The 19,343-nt window shown below is 40.3% G+C and overlaps 1 protein-coding gene across 2 annotated transcripts in view; it reads right to left on the bottom strand.

The window, feature by feature from the left end:
- Nucleotides 1-19,343, bottom strand: part of LOC122088113 (DNA-directed RNA polymerase V subunit 5A-like) — a 50,898-nt gene that overhangs the window by 14,481 nt on the left and 17,074 nt on the right. For both annotated transcript variants that reach the window (XM_042657273.1, XM_042657272.1), the window contains exon 2: nucleotides 17,708-17,893. In XM_042657273.1, coding sequence (XP_042513207.1) covers nucleotides 17,708-17,893 — 186 coding nt within the window. The remainder of the gene's footprint in view (nucleotides 1-17,707; nucleotides 17,894-19,343) is intronic.

Here is a 19,343-nt window from a genome sequence, read left to right as displayed (position 1 = left end):
AACTTTTAAATGCTGGAGTTTTTCTCAATTATGAAAATTTTATAAATTCTATCATGTTAAAACATTGCTAAAAACCAAAAGTCCGGTAAAATAATTTTTTGTTTTGATATCCATAAAATTATTTTCATTCAGGCGATTTTAACAGCATTCGCGCACTTAAAAATAAGTTTGACCGGAGCATAACTTTGTCATTACAACTTAGATTTAAGTAATCTTAGACTTGTTGGAAAGTTGGTTTTATATTATAACTGATACAAAAAGTCTCATGTAAAAATAATATCATTTGACCAGTCAAACTTGTTATAGAACCATAGCATTTCTCTAAATTTTGATTTTTTATAACTTAATATGACTTAATGTTAATTTTTTATAATTTAATATGGCTAAATGTTGATTTTTAATGACTTTATGTTGCTTAATGTTGATTTTTTATGATACAAGGTATATATAGCTTACTAAATAATATTAGAAAATAGGAAAAATAAAAAATAACAATTGGTCGCCTTGTTCGCCTCAAGGCGTGCGCCTAAGGGCTTAGACAACCCTCCACCGCCTTGGTTTACCTTGGCGCCGTGACAACTATGCTCCCACCACCCCTTGCAGCCCTTGTAAGCGTCCGATGCCCACACATCCTGGTTCCAAATGATTCCTTGGACCTTCTGGAATGTTAGAGGTCTTAATTCCTCGGCTAAACAATTGGAAATCAGATCTTGTATCTGCTCCTCCTAGTCCAACTTATGCTATCTCCTCAACACTAAGAACCTGGAAACCAATGCCTCCCGCATTGCTTCGTCAGTTGCTCCCTCTTGGTCCTTTTTAGCCAATTATCTTCATAGTCCTAATGGAAGGATCTGGATTCTTTGGGGTCCCTCCTTTCTCAACATCTCTTGTCTTTCCTCCTCAACCCAAGCTATCCACATCTCCATTTCTCACTATTCCGGCTCATTCATTTGCTTTCTCTCTATCATTTATACCCAGCACCGGGCCTCTCTCCGTCTCCCCCTTTGGGATGATCTTCGTTCCTTCTCCAACACCGTTGGCCCCAGTTCTTAGGGCATTGCTGGAGACTTCAATGTTATCCGGTTCAATCACGAAAAGCAGGGGGGTAACCCTATTGATTCTCAGGCTATGAACTCTTTTAATGATTGCATTGATGATCTCAATCTCACTGACCTCAAATGGTCTGCGGCTAAGCTCACTTGGGACAACAGAAGAGCCGGCAATCTCCTGGTGGCTTGTAAGCTTGACAGGGCCCTTGTTAACAAAGCCTGGCTTGACTCCTACCCCTCTTCTCATTCCTGCTTTGGTCTCCCTAGGATCTCTGACCATATCCCCATCTCAATCAACGTCCTCCCTTACCGCTTCTTTAGTCCTAAGCCTTTCAAGTTCTTTGACATGTGGATCTCTCATCCGGATTTCCATTCTCTTATCCATAATGCCTGGAATAGCCACAACCCTCATTCCTTATCCCCTCTCATTGCATTTTCTAGTAGGATCAAGAGTGAAATTTGCCCTAGAGATCTGGAACACTTCCACCTTTGGGAACATCTCCTCTCGAGTTACTTCTGGCCAGGAAAAGCTCCACTCTATCCAAGCCAGGCTCCAGCACGATCTCCTCAACCCAATCCTTGTTGAGGGAGAGAAAGATGTTGTTTTTGACCTTTCTCAGCTTCTCGACCAGGAAGAGAGCTTCCTCCGCCAGAAAGCCTGAATCAAATGGCTTGAATTGGGAGATTCTAACTCAGCTTATTTCCATCTCTCCCGCAAAGCTAGGAATAATGCCAACTCCATCCCGATGCTTATCTCCTCCTCGGGGACTAATCTTTTTGCCCCATATCTCATCAAGCTGGAAGCAGTCTCTCACTTCCAGAGGCTCTTTAGCCCCTCCCCCCATGACCTCCTCAACAAGTTTGTCCCAAATGACTTCATTCCTTTTCTCCAATCCATTCCCAGTGAGGAGAAATTATCTCTGCCATCCTCTCCCATAAATCTAACAAAGCTCCGTGTTGATGGCTTCAGGATGGGCTTTTTCTCTGCCTGTTGGAGCACCATAAGAAATGACCTTATTTCTGCGGTGCGTCGCTTCTTCTACAACCCGAATCAAATCGGGAGGATTAATCACACCTTCCTATGTCTCATCCCCAAAAAAGGTGCGGTAATGCAAGAGTAGATTACAAGAAACTACCCCAGCAGTTTATAACCCCAAACAAGACAAATAGAACCAGGAAACAAGGGAATAAAACCATCAAATAAATCCTCAAAGATACAATACCCATACAGGAGCAAAACCAGCCCAAAACCTAACCCAATAGGAGAGAAAGACTTGCTATAGAGCTGGAGAGAGAGCGGTGCGGCCAGGTCTGTAGGAGTCCAATTGAGCTGCACTCTTGGGCGTAGATTGTCCCTAGGGAGGGTACAAAAACCCCCAACTTGAGAGGATTCTGACAGCTGGTTGTGAAGTTACAAGCTTTCTTGATTTTCTAACCTCAGAGAGAAAACTTCAAGATTCTTCAGAACAGCTGTTGGATAGATCTGGACAGCTCCAAGAAGAGGACCGAGTGGTCTTATAGCAACCTAGAACACACCCTTAAAAGGGTTTACAGATCAAAGGTCAGAGGAGGGAGATATGGAGATCGATCTCTCTCCTAAAATCTTCATTGGCACTGGTCGGTTCTGGACTGTAATAGCTTCTAACAGAATCTGAATTGTACCTTTTGAATGTTACAACAAATAAAATAGAAAAAGAAGAATAGAACAGATGGGGGGTTGAGAATGGTGAAAGAGAATAAAGGAAGTGGTTATCTCAACCTGAGCTTCTCACCCACAGCTATCTCAGCTGCTCTAAGCATTTAGTTGCAAACTTTCTTTCCATTCAAATCTAAGAAATATCAGTGCATAGAGTCCTCTATTTAAAGAGGACATAATTACAATCATACGTTAACTAGGAGCTAGTTTCCAAATAAGACTATACACTTCTACTACAACTAGGACTTCAAATAGAACTAGGACTAGACTTCTAACTCCAACATGGAGTAGGACTGACTAACTAATAGTCCATATAGGACTTTGCAACCAACTATTGGCCTAATGGGCCTTTATTGAATTAAATAGCAACTAATTAAACTAATGAATTAAATCCCGTTTTCTAACCTTCTACCTATATTTTAAGCCCATTAAAGTGGTCAATTTCAAGAAAACACAAGGGATCAAAGGCCCAACACATACATAACACAGCCCAAGGCTTATTTGCAATAAAATAAGCCCAAGTAACATATCTACATCAACTCGCCCTCTCTTAGAAAAAATCCGTCCTCGAATTTTGTAGTGTGAGGGTGATTATATCATGGTGCACGTCCCTATTCAAGCCGTAGAAAAATTCAAGTAGCTCTTTATAATAAAGATGTAGTCTAGAATGTGAGGAGCTCGATCTTCAAGATACTTTAATGGGATGACGAACTCTACATGCGCAACTTCAACATCTTTGGATGTATCCATAGGGTCATCTTCATATGCACTTTTAATCTCTTCTAACTTCAATTCAACATAAAGCTCTTTCGGTTCATCTACCTGGTGGTTCTCAATCGGTTCCGTTGATGGTTCAAACACAACTTCATTCTTGAATCCCTTAGGATCTTCCTCTTGGCTGTTCACAATTACCACAGTTGTTGTAATGTCAAGTTCCTCAGTCTCAACCTCATTGTTCATTGTGGCAACCTTGTTGCTTTCGACTTCTTCCACCTGAGTCTCGTTGATGGGAACATCAATGACTAGTTCTTCCTCAACAATAGGAATGGCTAGAAAATTTTTAACATTAATCTTAACTTTTGACTCTAGTTCACTAGTCAGAGGTGTCTTCTCTTGTTTCCCCTTTACAATAAAGGCCGATGATTCCTTCATGCTCTTGTCAATTGTGGGTGGCTTTTGGACATCTAGTGGAAGGAAGTACCTCCTTCATTCATGCTCAGATAGGTACATGTCTGCCAACTCATGCTGCATCTTGTCCCACGTTCTAGGTTTATGTCCTTGAGCTTGAAGTTGCCTTTCACGGACTCTCCATTGAATTCGAACACAATCACTCATCTGGGAACATGCCTATTGGCCTTTTTGTGTCTCTATTAAGTTGTAGTTGTCAAAGTCCATCTCCAATTCACGCATCCATTCAAGGAATTCCCCATGAAAATAACGTGGCTGATCATTAGATTGGGTAGCAGTAGTCTGAGTATTGGAGTGAGCAGTAGTAGACTCGTTTACTTCTGCTATTTGTTGGTCAAATCCATTCAACCTTGTAGTCAAGGCTTGGACTACTATCCATACATCTTTAAGAGTGATTTGGGGTTCTTCTTCAGCCATAGCTCTTATACCACTTAATGCAGGAGTAAATTACAAGAAACTACCCCAGCAATTTATAACCCCAAACAAGACAAATAGGACCAGAAAACAAGGGAATAAGACCATCAAATAAACCCCCAAGGATACAATACCCACACAAGAGCAAAACCAGCCCAAAACCCAACCCGATAGGAGAGAGAAAGACTTGCTATAGAGCTAGAGAGAGAGGTGCGGCCAGGTCTGTAGGAGTCCTATTGAGCTGCACTCTTGGGCGTAGATTGTCCCTAGGGAGGGTACAAAAACCCCCAAAGTTGAGAGGATTCTGAAAGCTGGTTGTGAAGTTACAAGCTTTCTTGATTTTCTAACTTAGGAGAGAGAAAACTTCAAGATTCTTCAGAACAGCTGCTGGATAGATCTGGACAGCTCCAAGAAGAGGACCGACCAATCTAATAGCAGCCTAGAACACACCCTTAAAAGGGTTTACAGATCAGAGGTCAAAGGAGGGAGATATAGAGGTCGATCTATCTCCTAAAATCTTCACTGATGCTGGTCGGTTCTGGACTGTAATAGCTTCTAACAGAATCTAAATTATAACCCTTGAATGTTACAACAAATAAAATAAAAAAAGAAAAATAGAATAAATGGGGGGTTGAGAAGGGTGAAAGAGAATAAAGGAAGTGGCTATGTGAAAGAGAATAAAGGAAGTGGCTATCTCAACCTGGGCTTCTCACTCATAGCTCTCTCAGCTGCTCTAAGCATTTAGTTGCAAACTTTCTTTCCATTCAAATCTAAGAAATATCAGTGCATAAGCTCCTCTATTTAAAGAAGACAGGATTACAATTATACCTTGACTAGGAGCTAGTTTCCAAATAAGACTAAATACTCCTACTACAACTAGGACTTCAAATAGAACTAGGACTAGACTTCTAACTCTAACATGGAGTAGGACTGACTAACTAATAATCCATATAGGACTTTATAACCAACTAATGGCCTAATAGGCATTTATTAAATTAAATAGCAACTAATTAAACTAATGAATTAAATCTCGTTCTCCTACCTTCTACCTATATTTTGGGCCCATTAAAGTGGCATATTTCAAAGAAAACCCATAGGATCAAATGCCCAACACATACATAACACAACTCAAGGCTTATTTACAATAAAATAAGCCCAGGTGACTTATCTACATCATGTGGTTTCCATGAATGACTTCAGACCCATTTCTTTTTGTAATCTCCTTTACAAATTCATTGCCAAAATCCTTGCCAATAGGATTCAGAAAGTCATTAACTCCCTCGTTAGCCCAAATCAATCGGCCTTTATTGTGGGTAGAAGCATCTCTGACAACATCATCCTCTGTCACAAGATCGTTCGTGGTTTTAACTGGATGACCCATGCCCCTACAGCCTTCCTTAAGATTGACATTCATAAAGCCCTTGATACCATTAGCTGGGATTTCATCTCAAATGTGATGCTCCAAATGTCTTTCCCGCCATCTTTTGTCCATTGGATCCATGCTTGCATCTCCTCCCCTCGTTTCTCCGTTTTGGTGAACTGGAGCCTGGCCAGGTATTTTCCCTCGGGCCAAGCATTCGGCAAGGATGCCCCCTCTGTCCCCTACTTTTCTCCCTCTTTGGAGATCCTCTCCCATTCCAGTCAATTTGTTACTGACCTCCACCTTATCTCTCCCATCCCAAAATGCAAATCCCTTCTCTCCCACCTGGCATTCGATGATGACATCATGATCTTTTTCAAGGCCGATCCTCTTTCCATCTCCACCATCATGTCCACTCTCTAATCCTTTGAATCCTTCTCGGGGCTAAGCATTAACCTCCTCAAGTCCAATATCTTCATTTCTGGTGTTTCTCCCAATATCCGAGACTCCCTCTCCGAGCTTGCTGGTATCCCACTTGGCTCCCTACATGTCAAATATTTGGGACTCCCCCTTATTTCATCCAGGCTCTCTACCCACCACTGTGCCCCCATGGTGGATAACCTGAAGAAAAGGCTCCAGCTCTAGAAAGGCAAGCTTCTCTCTTTTGCTGGCCGCCTTACCTTGATTAGATTGGTCCTTCAGTCCATGTATCTTTACTGGTACCATTGCCCTTCCTGCTTCAGTCATTAAATCCTTTGAGGGTCTCCTTTGTTCCTTTCTCTAGAAGGGCTCTAACTCCTCTAAATTCCTAAGACCCTTAAGTTGGGAGAAGGTTTGCCTTCCTAAAGCAGAAAGTGGTCTTGGGATTAGAAGAATCAAAACCACCAATTCCGTTGTGATCTTTAAGCTCATCTAGAAGATTGTATCTAAGCATAAGAGTATCTGGGTTGACTGGATTTACTCTGATCTGATCAAGTCTAACTCCCTTTAGACTACTCCCTCCATCACTAATGCTTCTTGGATCTGGCGAAAGATTCTTAAGCAAACCCCTAGCCCTCTCTGCCATCTCCTTCAAGATTGGTAATGGCTAGTCCATCTCCCGCTGGAAGGACCCATGGCATCCGGTGCGCATCCTCTCTCGTATCATCACCCCCAAAGTCATCTACTCTTCTGGCCTTTCTTCTAATGCCTTAGTCTCCTCTATCCTTTCCCCCACTAGCTGGTCCCCTCCCACCTTTCCCCCTCCGCTTTTTGACCTATGGTCCTCTCTCCCCTCCCTTCCCCCTGGCCTCAGAGGAAGGGTCGACAAGTGTATCTGGCTCCCCTCCTCTAATGAAACCTTCTCTTCCGCCTCCGCCTAGTCTTTCATCCATAGCCCTTTCCCGGTTGTTCCATGGCACAAGGTGGTTTTGTTCAAAGGCCACATCCCCCGCCATAGCTTTACTCTTTGGTGTTGTCTGACTAATTGCATGTCCACTCAATCTTTTCTCATCCATCGTCATATCCCAGCCAACCGTCCCTGCTACCTGTCCCCTGGGTATAGAAGACATTCCTCACTTCTTCTCTTACCCACTTTCTTCCCTCATCTGGAAACTTGTCATGTCCAAGTGCTAGCCGACCAGAAGATCCATTCTCCCTTTTGACAGAGAATGGAACTGGATTGATATGACATTCTTTGTGTCTTCTATCTGTGATTCCATAGGCAAATTAGCCTTTGCCGCCACTGTTTACCACATCTGGATGGAACGTAACATTTATAGATGGACTTCCAAATCCCGTTCTCTAGATAAGATTTGGAAAGCTATTTACTTTGATGCGACGTCTAAAGGTTCATCCCTTCAGACCCGCCCGGTCCCCACCACCCTAAGAAATTCCCACATCATTGCTTCCTGAAACCTGCAGGTTGACTTCACCCCCCCCCCACTTGATGGCTTCCTGGATTCCCACTCTCCCTTTGCTTCCCCCCTCCCCCCTTTTTTCTAGCCATTGTTGGTGATTGTGCTCTGTATTTACTATAGTTTGCTTTTGTTTTTGGCTTTTGGCCTTTGGTTTTCTTTTGTTGGCTAAGGCCTCCCCCCCCCGCCCCCCCCCCTCTTTTCTCCCTTGTATATTCTTCTTCTCTTGGTAATGAATTATTTATTCATCCAAAAAAAAAAACTGGAAGGTCCATCTATTAAATAGTGAGTCCTGCACCAGCCCCACACCAGCACAATTCAGTAGGTGTACTGCCTCTTGCATTTATTTATTCAACATCCTTACATAGACAAATATTGATTTCCTCCAGAATCTTCTCACTTCCACCCATTCATATAGAGTTCACAGTCATCAGAATATCAGACATAAGCCAGAACTATTATTATTTCCCAAGCAGAAAGCCATAAACGAAGGGAGAAAGCTATTGTTTTCCAAGCAGAACCATAACCAAAGGGAGAGACTGGATACAACATAAATTTAGAAGGGCTTCTAAATAGAAAAACTCAAAGAAAAATATCTGAAATAGAATGCCTCCATGCACTGTTTGATACATAAAACTGTTACTATTAGTAATAATTTGAACTATACCATCCTGGATGGCCCACCAAGGACGAGCATCCTATATGGCCCAAATCTATGCACAGAAGCTCCAATGAACCCCAAATTTTGTGGACATGTAGAATTCAAGGCCCTTTACTCGCATGTCAAATTTCAGCCTAAACAAGAGAAGGCCACAAGGAAAAATAAAGCTTGAAAATTCCAGGACTACCAAGAGGTCCACACTATTGTGTGCACTACAAGAGGATTCATGCCAATACATGGCAGGATATACAATTAAATTAGTTTGTGAAATTTTCCACATAGCCAGTCAAAACCATGCCCTAGTCTATCCAATGGTCGGAAATCCGAATACCCATCCATGTGCCACAACTAGGAGGGCCAGCTAGGAACCCTTCCTACTTTTGATTGTGCAGAGAATCCTTTGCCTAATATAAATGGCTCCTTTTTAAGATTTAAAATATGATGACATCCCAAGATTTCAAAATCATTCGTGTTGGTGGCAGTAGGAGGCAGGAGAAAGAAGTGGTAACAACTGATTATTTGAGTAGCAAAATCAATGGTTTTAGATTTTTTGGAGAATCTGTTCCATCCAAGAGGTATTTTACTACAGGCAATACCTAATCTACTTCCTCGACTAATTTAATTTTAAGCGCTCACATTCAGCATTGTATACTTCGTCTTAGAATTTATTATATGCATCTCAAATCCATAGATTCAAAAATCAAAATGGCAAAAACTCATGGAAAGCTAACCATTGCAAAGCAGGCATTTATTCAAGCATGCAAAATCCAGACTAGTCTTTACTGGCTCCTTCTATAAGGCATCCATAGAAGAACCACATATAATGTGGTAATTCAAATATAAATGAGAATCTGACCTATGATGTGATGAAGCATTAAGCTAAAAAGAAGAGGAAGAAAAGACTTCCCTGCGGTTAGGATTGGTCAAGTTCAATTCTGAACCAGTTCTCCGCTACAAACCTGGCTTAGCTTACCATTCATGGATTAGTGTTCCCATGCTACTGTTCATGTGTTACTGTACACATGTTACAGTTCATGCTAGCTTTTATTTTCTTATTTTAATTGTTATCAAGTGAAGTAGTTAGATTAGGGATTCTATAAGTTCAGCCTAATTTTAGTAACTTTCCTTTGTTATTTCAGTTTCCTAGTTAATTTAAGTTAACTTATCAGTTCCAAATTTATATAGGACTATCCTTTTTTGAGCAAGAATTTGTTTTCAAGTCTCTACTATATAAGCTTGTAAGGGGCTACAGCTTTGGTCACGAATTCAATGTTTTGGTGATTCAGGAAACGCGAATTCGATGTTGTGGCAACTCAGGAAACACTTGGTGATGATTCCAATGTTCTGTTTCAGGTGGTGATTCCTGAACCGATACCTTCTTCTTTTATTTTTATTCTTCTATTAACTCAAACATGTTAGAACTTCTCTATCCTACCCTGCGTGTACTTTCCTACTCTGTTCTTAGTGATCAGATCCGGGTTCCAAGAACAGGAATCGGATCGCTTAGGGCCCACAATAATGTAGTAAATTCAAAATATAAAGAGTAATGGCAGTTCTGTAATTAACTGAAACTCAAGGGAGGTGGCAGTTTAGTAATTACAAGAAACCTAGAAAGGAGTGGTAGACTTGTAAATAAAAGGGATCTTAAAAGGATGAAGGGAGGTTAAAGTAACTGATGGGATATGAAGGGGATTAGAATTATTATGGAGGGATAAATTAGGAAGAAAAAGTTAGGCAAAGGTTAGAGGGTAAAAAAAGAAGAAAAGTAGGGCTATTTTGAAAACACAAAGGACAAAAGAATAATAGATAAGAGAAATCACCTTTTTGAATAAAGAAACCCACGATTGTGATATTAGGGGTTGTCTTCAACCTCTAGACAGCCAAAGCAGGAGGCGGTGGAACACCCAAGAGGAAATCAGCTTCAGCCACAGGAAACTCCTTCAACAGCTCAGGAATTCTAGATTTACTGTCGCCTAGGCTTGCTGGATCAACCCTAACCAGTATAATTCACAGATTCAAGCAATACCATAGTTTTTAAGGCGGTAAGGCAACAGAGGCGTTTGAGGGTCTTTCGGAGCGCCTAAGTGATAAGGCGGGCATAAAACGTCACCTTATTGACTAAAGCATTCCTTGGTAATTTTTTTATAAAACCAATCTATTTGACTCAAATCCTAGTTGAATCCTATTACTCATATGTTAAATAAATATTAAGGCTCATATTCATACCAATGTAAGATATTCATCAAGAAAACAAATCAATAAAGTGAATAAACTAAGTTCATCTTCATCAATCATCAATCATCAATCACCAATCATCATACCATATTAACATATAATATAAATATGAAACAAAATTATAAATATAAGGAAAAGAAGACAAAAAATACAAGTATTTATTATACTTACCTCTATCATGCCAAAATGAGTGCCTAAGCCCTAAGGTCATCCACTATATTTGTACTCCTGTCAAAGAAAAATGAAGCTCACCGCCGCCGAAGCAAAATGGTCGCCTGGAGCAGTGGTTCTTCCTTGTTCCTTGATTCCTTCTCAAAGCCCTTAACCCTTGACAAAATCCCCTATTTGTGAATCGTGTTTTTGTTTTGTTTGTTTTGGTTATTTTTGGTGGAGTAAAGCTGATCCCATACATCTCAAGTGTTAACAAAACCATACACCTACCAATAAAAAATCTATATTTGGAATCTTCAGCAAGTAATTTTAAAATGTGTTAAAAAAAAAAAACCCATAAGGCACCACTTCACATAAGGCGGAGCACTACCTTACCATCTCTAGACCGCATCAGCACCAAGGCGCTGGTAAGGCGACGCCTTAGCAGCGCCTTAAAAACTATGAGCAATACATGGAGTATTGAGTTTGAAACTTGGAACAGCGATAGTTGCAGGTATGATCTACAACTCATTGACCTGCTCACTATGGAAGAGGGCTTTGAAAGAAAGAGCACAAGGGTTTGGTTCGCATATGGCACCCAAACCTTCGATCCAAATCCCAGATGCAGTCGATGGGATTTATTGATTCAGCAACACTTCTCATAAGCCTGAGATGATCGCCCAGAACAGGGGAAGGGAAAAAAACCAGAATAATAAAAAGGAAGAAGAGAATGAAAAGAGAAAGAAGAGAAGAAACTAGAAAATTTTAGAGGGAGAAGAAAGGGAAATCGGCAGCCATGGTTTCAAATCCAACAACTCTTAATCAAACTTCTATTCGTCAAAATCTAAAACTGAACTTCTCCATCGTTTACATGTCCAATATAAAGAAAAAATAAAAAATTAATGGCAACTAACTTAAAATGAAAACTAATCTAAAATTAGAAACTAAATAATTTCAAAGAAATTGTTTCTAAAACAAAATCAAATCAAATCAAAAGATTTTTTTTTTCCTAAATCCATCGTACATCTGCATCACTTAGTTAATTATTGATTTGTTAGTTGTGTTTCTTGTTCTAGATTTCAACTTTGTACATAATTTTTAAAAGTTAATTATTGATTTTTTAGTTGTGTTTCTTGTTCTAGATTTCAACTTTGTACATAATTTTTAAACTCTGTTTCCAGAATCAGTGTTCAAAATTTAAAATTTCCTTTGGATTTCTAGAATCCTACTATTACTATGAGTTGAGAATAGTTGAGAATCAGAGATTAGGGAATGATTCGACTTGTCAGTATTGACAGAGGTCTTTCTTATTTATAAGAAGATTACAATAAATCAAATAAGGAAAGTAGGTACAAATATATCATACATGCCCAACTTGGAGACGATAAGATGAAATACCTTACAGTGAATAGCCTTGGTAAACACATCAGCTAACTGATTTGCAGTACTAACAAAGGGAATGTAGACAGTCCCTTCGTTAAGCTTCTCTTTGATGAAGTGTCTATCAATCTCAATATGCTTGATCTAATCATGCTGAACGGGGTTGTGGGCAACACTGATGGCTGTCTTGTTATCACAATACAGACACATAGGACCTTCAACATTAACTCGAAGATCACTCAGTAGGCTCTTAAGACAGACCAGCTCACAAATCCCTTGGGCCATTGCGCAATATTTGGCTTCATCACTAGACCAAGATACCACGGATCGTTTCTTACTACGCCAACTAACAAGGTTCCCTCCAAGGAAAGTACAATACCCAGAGGTAAATCGCCGATAATCAATAGATCCAGCTTAGTGAGCACCAGTAAAGGCCTTAATCTTCAAGTGCCCCTGATTAGAATATAAAGTACCCTTTCCAGGAGCGAATTTCAAGTACTTTAGGATCCGGTACACAGCATCAAGGTGAGGTGTCCTCGGATCATGAAGAAAACAGCTAACAATACCCACAACATAAGCAATATTGGGCCTGGTGTGGGACAGGTAGATCAGACGGCCAACAAGTCCCTGGTATTGCTCTTTATCAACAGTCACCCATTGCATTGCTCAGCTAATGATTGACCTCCGTAGGGGCATCCGCAAGCTTGCACCCAAGCATACCTGTCTCACTAAGGAGATCCAAAACATATTTCCTTTGGAAAATGAAGATACCTCTGTTAGATCTAGCCACTCTAATCCCAAGGAAATACCAAAGGGGTCCTAGGTCCTTAGTCACGAACTCTGCTGCTAGTAAGGCCTTAAGGTCGGAGATCTCCTCATCATTGTTACTAGTAATCACAATATCATCAACGTAGACAATCAGAGCAATGACCTAGTTATTACCTTATGCCTTTGTGAACAAGGTGTGATCAGCTTGACTCTATCTATATCCAAAGCTTATCATAGCTTTCATGAGCCGGCCAAACCATGCCCTAGGAGACTGCTTGAGGCCGTACAACTTCTTCAACGTGCAAACACATCCGACACTGGAAGGAATGGCAAAGCCAGGAGGAACATCCATATAAATTTCCTCTTCAAGATCTCCATTCAAGAACGCATTCTTGATATCCAGATGTTGAAAATTCCATCCCATATTTGTAGCAACAGATAGCAATGCCCTGATAGAGTTCATCTTTGCAACTGAGGCAAAGGTTTCCTGGTAATCAATCCCATAGGTCTGGGTAAAGCCCTTAGCCACCAAGCGTGGCTTGTACCTCTCAAGTGTCCCATCAACCTTCTGCTTAACTGTAAACACCCACTTACACCCACTAATTTCTTTCCCTGAGGAGGAAAAACAAGTTCCCAAGTACCATTTTTATCTAATGCCAACATTTCCTCAACCATTGTAGCTTTCCACTTCAGATCATTTATGGCTTCCTTCCAACCCAGTGGAATAGACACAGAAGACAACGAAGAAACAAATGCCCTATAGGAGGGAGATAAAGATGCATTGGAAACAAAAGTGGAGATGGGATGCTTGGTACAGGAACGAACTCCTTTTCTAACAGCGATAAGAAGATCGTCCACTGTAGGAGCAAAAGTTATACTATCAAGTATAGGAGGCTCCAAAGAAGTAACAGGTACAATATCAAGTATGGGAGAAGTATTACCTGATACTGGTGGATCCGATGGAGGTGCTTCAGAAGGGCATGGCTGGTTACCAATAGTGTCTTGCACCTTGGCGTCTTGCTCCTTAGACCTCCGAGTGAAAGTGATCACATCTCTTACAGGCTGATCTGGTGGCTCCCCCTGAACGGAAGGCATAAACTGAATAGGAGATGTATCAATAACAAAAGAATGCTCTTCCTCAAGACTCTCCCTCTGAAGAGGTGACTTGAAATACACCTCAGACTCATGAAAAGTGACATCAATGGTGACATACAAGGCGAGTAAGAGGGTGATAACACTTATACCCCTTTTGAGAAGTCGGGTAACCAAGGAAAACACACTTTAGAACCCAAGGATCAAGCTTGGACCTTGAAGGAGAGGAATTATGGGCAAAACAGACACACCCAAATACCCAAGGAGGAAGACTAGAAACAATGGTAGGATCAGGAAGAAAAGAAATAGCGGGCTTAAAGTTAAGTACACTAGAGGGCAACCAATTAATAAGGTAGGCAGCAGTAAGAACGGCATCACCCTAGAGATATTTAGGAACACCAGTAGCAAACATTAGAGCCCAAGCAACGTCAAGGAGATTACGATTCTTATGCTCCAGGATCCCATTTTGTTCAGGTGTCCTAACACAAGATGCTTAGGAGAGAATGCCTTGACAATCAAGGTATTTCTGAAACATCCCATCTATATACTCAGTGCCATTGTCACTACGAAGGACTCATACAGTGGCATCAAACTGGGTACGAAGCATAGCATGGAAAGATTTAAAACAAGAGAAGGCATCAGACTTATTATGCAACAGATATAACCATGTTAGATGAGTATAGTTATCAATAAAAGTAACAAACCAACGAAATCTATTCCTATCAATTGTCCGAGAAGGACCCCACAAATCTGCATGAATAATAGAAAAAGGAATATCACTTTTATTTTCAGTAGGAAAGTAAGAGCTGTGTGTATATGTTTAGCAAACTCACATACATCACACTTAAGTTGTTCCAAACCACAATGTTTAACCAAAGTAGGAGACATGCGACGTGAAATATGAAAAGAAGGATGTCCCAGATGACGGTGCCACTGGTGGAGTTGAGAGAGAGAGCTTTCAGAACGGAGAGTATAAGATGCCATAGGAGGAGGCACAGCCAGTGGAGAATCCTAGTAGAGCCCATCACAGACCTGACCATACCCAATCGTTGCACCCATAACCAGATCCTAAAAAAGGCAATGGGTAGGAAAAAAGTGAACAGAACAATTCAACTCCTTAGTTAAACAATAGATGGAAACAAGGTTAGCATATAATTTTGAGACATGCAAATAGAAGAGAAATTGTAGAGGTACAAGAAATGGAACCTTTACCAGAGATGGGGGACAAGGAACCGTCAACCCCATGTACATTATCCCAACCGGAACGAGGAAATATAAGTATAGAAGACCTCATAGCTACTTGCCATGTGATCGGTAGCACCCGAATAACCATAAGGGAGAATGAGAGGAAGAAACAAGAAAACTACCTGTTTAAGCAAGGTTGGACACAGGAGAAGGACTAGGAGAAATGCTTATCTGTATCATTAGTTGCTTGAGGGCAGCCATTTGATCCGAAGAGAACGGTGCAATAGTGGAGGCACTGTTAACAAACTCAGACAGATGGGCCTGGGGGCCTTGTTTTGCAGTTCTACTGTTACGCCCACCCTTGGGACGACCATGGGGCTTCCAACATGTTTCCCTGGTATAACGAGGGCGACCACAATAATCACACTGAACAATTTCCCGAGGAGGGGTAGAACCCTTAGATGGGGTTTCAGCAATCGGAATATCCAATAGTGCAAACCGAACAAGAACTATAGAGGGTAGCATAACAAAGAGACAACGATCCTCAGGTAGAACCAAGTTATATTCCTGGAGAAAAGTTGGAAAAGTCTCGCAACCCAAAATTTGTATCCTGATCTGATCATATTCAGGTTAAGACCTGTCAAAAAGTCATACACCCGTTCCATGTCACACTCCCGTTCCATGTCGCACTCATTATAAAGTGTACCAACATCAATAGGATAGGCCATAGGGATTGGGTGATAGAATCCAATTATGCCATAGGCTACATAAGGTGGAATGATAAGCTGAGAGAGACAACCCTTTCTGAGTGGTGGAACAAACGGTATGACGAATCTCATAGACTTGAGCATAGTTCCCCCCTTGAGAATAGGTTTGCTTTAATGCATCCAGAGATCCTTAGTAGAGTTAACCAGGATAAAGCTTAGGCTGATAGCAGGCTCCATAGAGTTGATCAGAAAGGACATAACAATGGCATCATTGGCTAACCAACTGTTAGCGGTGGTTGGATCAATCAGTTGAGGAGTGTCTCCAGTGAGAAAACCAGAGACGTTCCCACGGATAGTAAGGAGGCAAGCACGAGACCACGTGAGATAGTTCTGACCATTAAGTTTGATGGGTCCAGGATGAAGAGTGGACTAATTGCTTGAACGGTGACCATCAGAGGCCTTAGAGGAGGCAACAACCTTAGCATCATCACTTACTGTAGTCATGGCTCAGAGAGAGAAACACGTGGACTGCACAGGTGCAGTTAGGCGCAAACAGCAAGGGGCATAGGCAGCAGAGCCAACAACAAGCAGCGGCAGGTGCAAACGTAGGCAGAGCGAGTAGGTGTAGGCAGCAGCAGCGATATGTAGCAAAGGCGGTGGCAGCGGCAAGAAGAGAGACGACGATAGCGAGGCATGGGCATGCGTAGGCAGCGACGTCACGACGGATGCTAAAGCGGGCGCGGTGAGAAGGTAAGTGGGTTAGGGTTAGGTTTGCATGGAACGGGGTTTAGTCTGCCATGCTAGACTAGGAGGCAAGGGCCCCCAGGGGGGGAGAAGAAAACCAAAAAAAGAAGAAAAAGAGTTTAGGGTTTTTGGCTTTGATACCAAGTTAAGAATAGTTGAGAATCAGAGATTAAGGAATGATTCGCCTAGTCAGTAATGACAGAGGTCTTTCTTATTTATAAGAAAATTAAAATAAATCAAATAAGGAAAGTAAGGTAACGCTGACTAAGCGTCCCTATCTACAAGACTTAATGCTGACTAAGCGTTTCTATCTACAAGACTTACTATGGTAAATAGTAAATAATAAAACATAACCAAGGTAAAAATAAAACTAACTACGGTCATCTCATCACTATGCTTCTTCAAAACCACTGATTCTAGAACTGCTTTTCAAATCTGATTTCAGAATACCAGTCTGGATTTGTTGCTGAACATTCTTTGTTAATTCTCGTTCATATCCAGTCCGTGTTTTCCATCGAATTGAACAATTCTACTACAAGTTTTTTGTTTTCTTTAAATTCCTTTTTTCTGAATTTAATTTTCCAGATTTGAGCTCAGGACTTTTTTAAGATTTCATCCTTCTGTCAATTCATTAAATTAGATCAACATTGACTACTCTTTTGCATTCCGAAATATCCTGAAATCGAATTCTGTTCTGCTCCTAGTTTCTAGTTTTCTTGTTCCACTAGGAAACTTCATTACCTTGAAATCTAGCCACTGGATCTGTGGCTGAAAATTCTTTGTTAATTCTTGTTCAAATCCAGTCCATGTTTTCCATCAAATATAACAATTCTACTACAAGTTTTTTTTTTTTTTTTTTTCCTGAAATCTAGCCCTGGATTGTTCTCAAATTTAGATATCTAATTCTGCTACATATATTGAACACCTGACCAACTTAGTAGTCAGATAAGACGTTCTGATTTTCTGTTTTTAAATTCTACTAATTTCCCTCCGAATCTGGTTTTCTCAGGGATTTCTGTACCTAAACTTTAGGTCACTTAGATTATCCACCATGATGTCTCCACAAAAATCATTATATCAGTAAATTACTTACTCTCAAACATTTCCAAATTCCAAAAGAAGTGAGATGAATCCAACATCCAGAAGGGTAAGATTTCATGAACTACAATTACTAGCCATTTACCTTGAAGAGCTCAACTCTAAACGGTAATTCAGATACACCTTTACATGCTTGGGTTGTTATTTCGTCTTGCAAGACCAATATCACCCGGGAGGGCCGCAATGAAATTTCTTTGCTCATTACCTGGGTGCAAATACCTTTAATAATTTGAAGCCTGACCTTATCAATTCCAGAAAAGATCACAAGAATCTGCAATTAAAAGGACGACACCATTACAGTAAATGTGAGATTGCCATGATGGATGTTGTGTAATAGAAATTTCAAACAACAAAACCACTAAAAGAACTTCAATATCATGAGAAACAATAATCCAGAATCAAGAACATAAAAGATACTTAAATCACACAATATATAATTTTCACGAGGACCAGGACGTTGGCCATTACTGTCCAGAATGAACTGGGATCTGGCCCTATGTTATAACTGCCATGTGCCTAAGAACTCACTGGTTAGAGAACCATCCAGTCTAAACAGAATGTTTGCCGCAGTTGAGCCAGATGGTCTAATCATTAGACTGAAAAGCATTATTATTTAGTTCAATGTATGCAATAGACTTGAACCAATAGATCTTATTCAAAAGCCAAAACTCTTACCCTTTAGATGGGTAAATCTCCCTTCAGTTTGTGTCTACTCCTCAATTAATTAAGACAACAGGTTCAGGTATGAGGGAGGTTCAGTTATTTCCCTTAGTCCACACTACCGCCCAGACAAAGCATCAGTTCATTCACTACAGACTCAACGAAGGAAGAAGGAAAGAAGTTGGAAGACCAGGAACAAAAACTAACAGGAGAAAGAATAAAAGAGATGCGAGAAATAGATCGTACCTCAGATACTAAGAAGATGGAAAAGTAGAACAGCAGGAGGAAAAAAAGAATGGTCGACCAACCAAGTCACACGCTACTCCACAACTCTATAAATAATTTCTATATGCATACAAATTATTTATTTAAAAAAAAACAAAACAAAACAAAACAAAGAAAGAAACCAATCTCCTACATTATCCCACTTTTTATTAAATAAAGATTATAAGACATTTCTCAAACTAGCAAATAAATTCTTAAATATCACTTTGGTGGTTCATCTCTGTCTGGGCTCCAAAAGGGTATGTGCTGGTCCAAGGAAACACTCCTACATCACTAAGCCTAAGCAAAGTAGCAAACCAGACGTCAGGCCATTCAGACTAGATGGTAAGATAGTTGGACCACTGGTTGGTCTGGTCGGACTTTAAATGTAACTGCTATATATCACAATCTTTCTAACTCTACAAAGCATATATCATCAGAAATACCCTCCAACATCTGTTGGTTACTTGTACACACACATACTCCCTCAAATTTCTATTATACAAGCACCAAGGTCTGCACCTCATTACATTTCTGGCTTAAGGCTTAAATGACCAGAAATTATGTACAAGAAAAATATATCTGTAAGCATAACACATCGACTAATAATTTCCCAAGTATGAAACTCTATTTTCCCCAAAAATTCAAAAGTAAACATAATTAATTTAAAAATAAAAATTTAGACATGAGAAATATCTATAAACCCATTCAATGCACACTGAGATCTTTTTCTTTTTTCTTTTTCTCTTTCTTTTTTTTTTCTTTTTTTTTTTTTTTTTTTTTTTTTTTTTTTTTTT

The sequence above is a fragment of the Macadamia integrifolia genome, chromosome 9 (genome assembly GCF_013358625.1).
Source record: "Macadamia integrifolia cultivar HAES 741 chromosome 9, SCU_Mint_v3, whole genome shotgun sequence".
NCBI classification, from domain to species: domain Eukaryota; kingdom Viridiplantae; phylum Streptophyta; class Magnoliopsida; order Proteales; family Proteaceae; genus Macadamia; species Macadamia integrifolia.
This window is presented reverse-complemented; position numbering and strand designations above follow the sequence as displayed.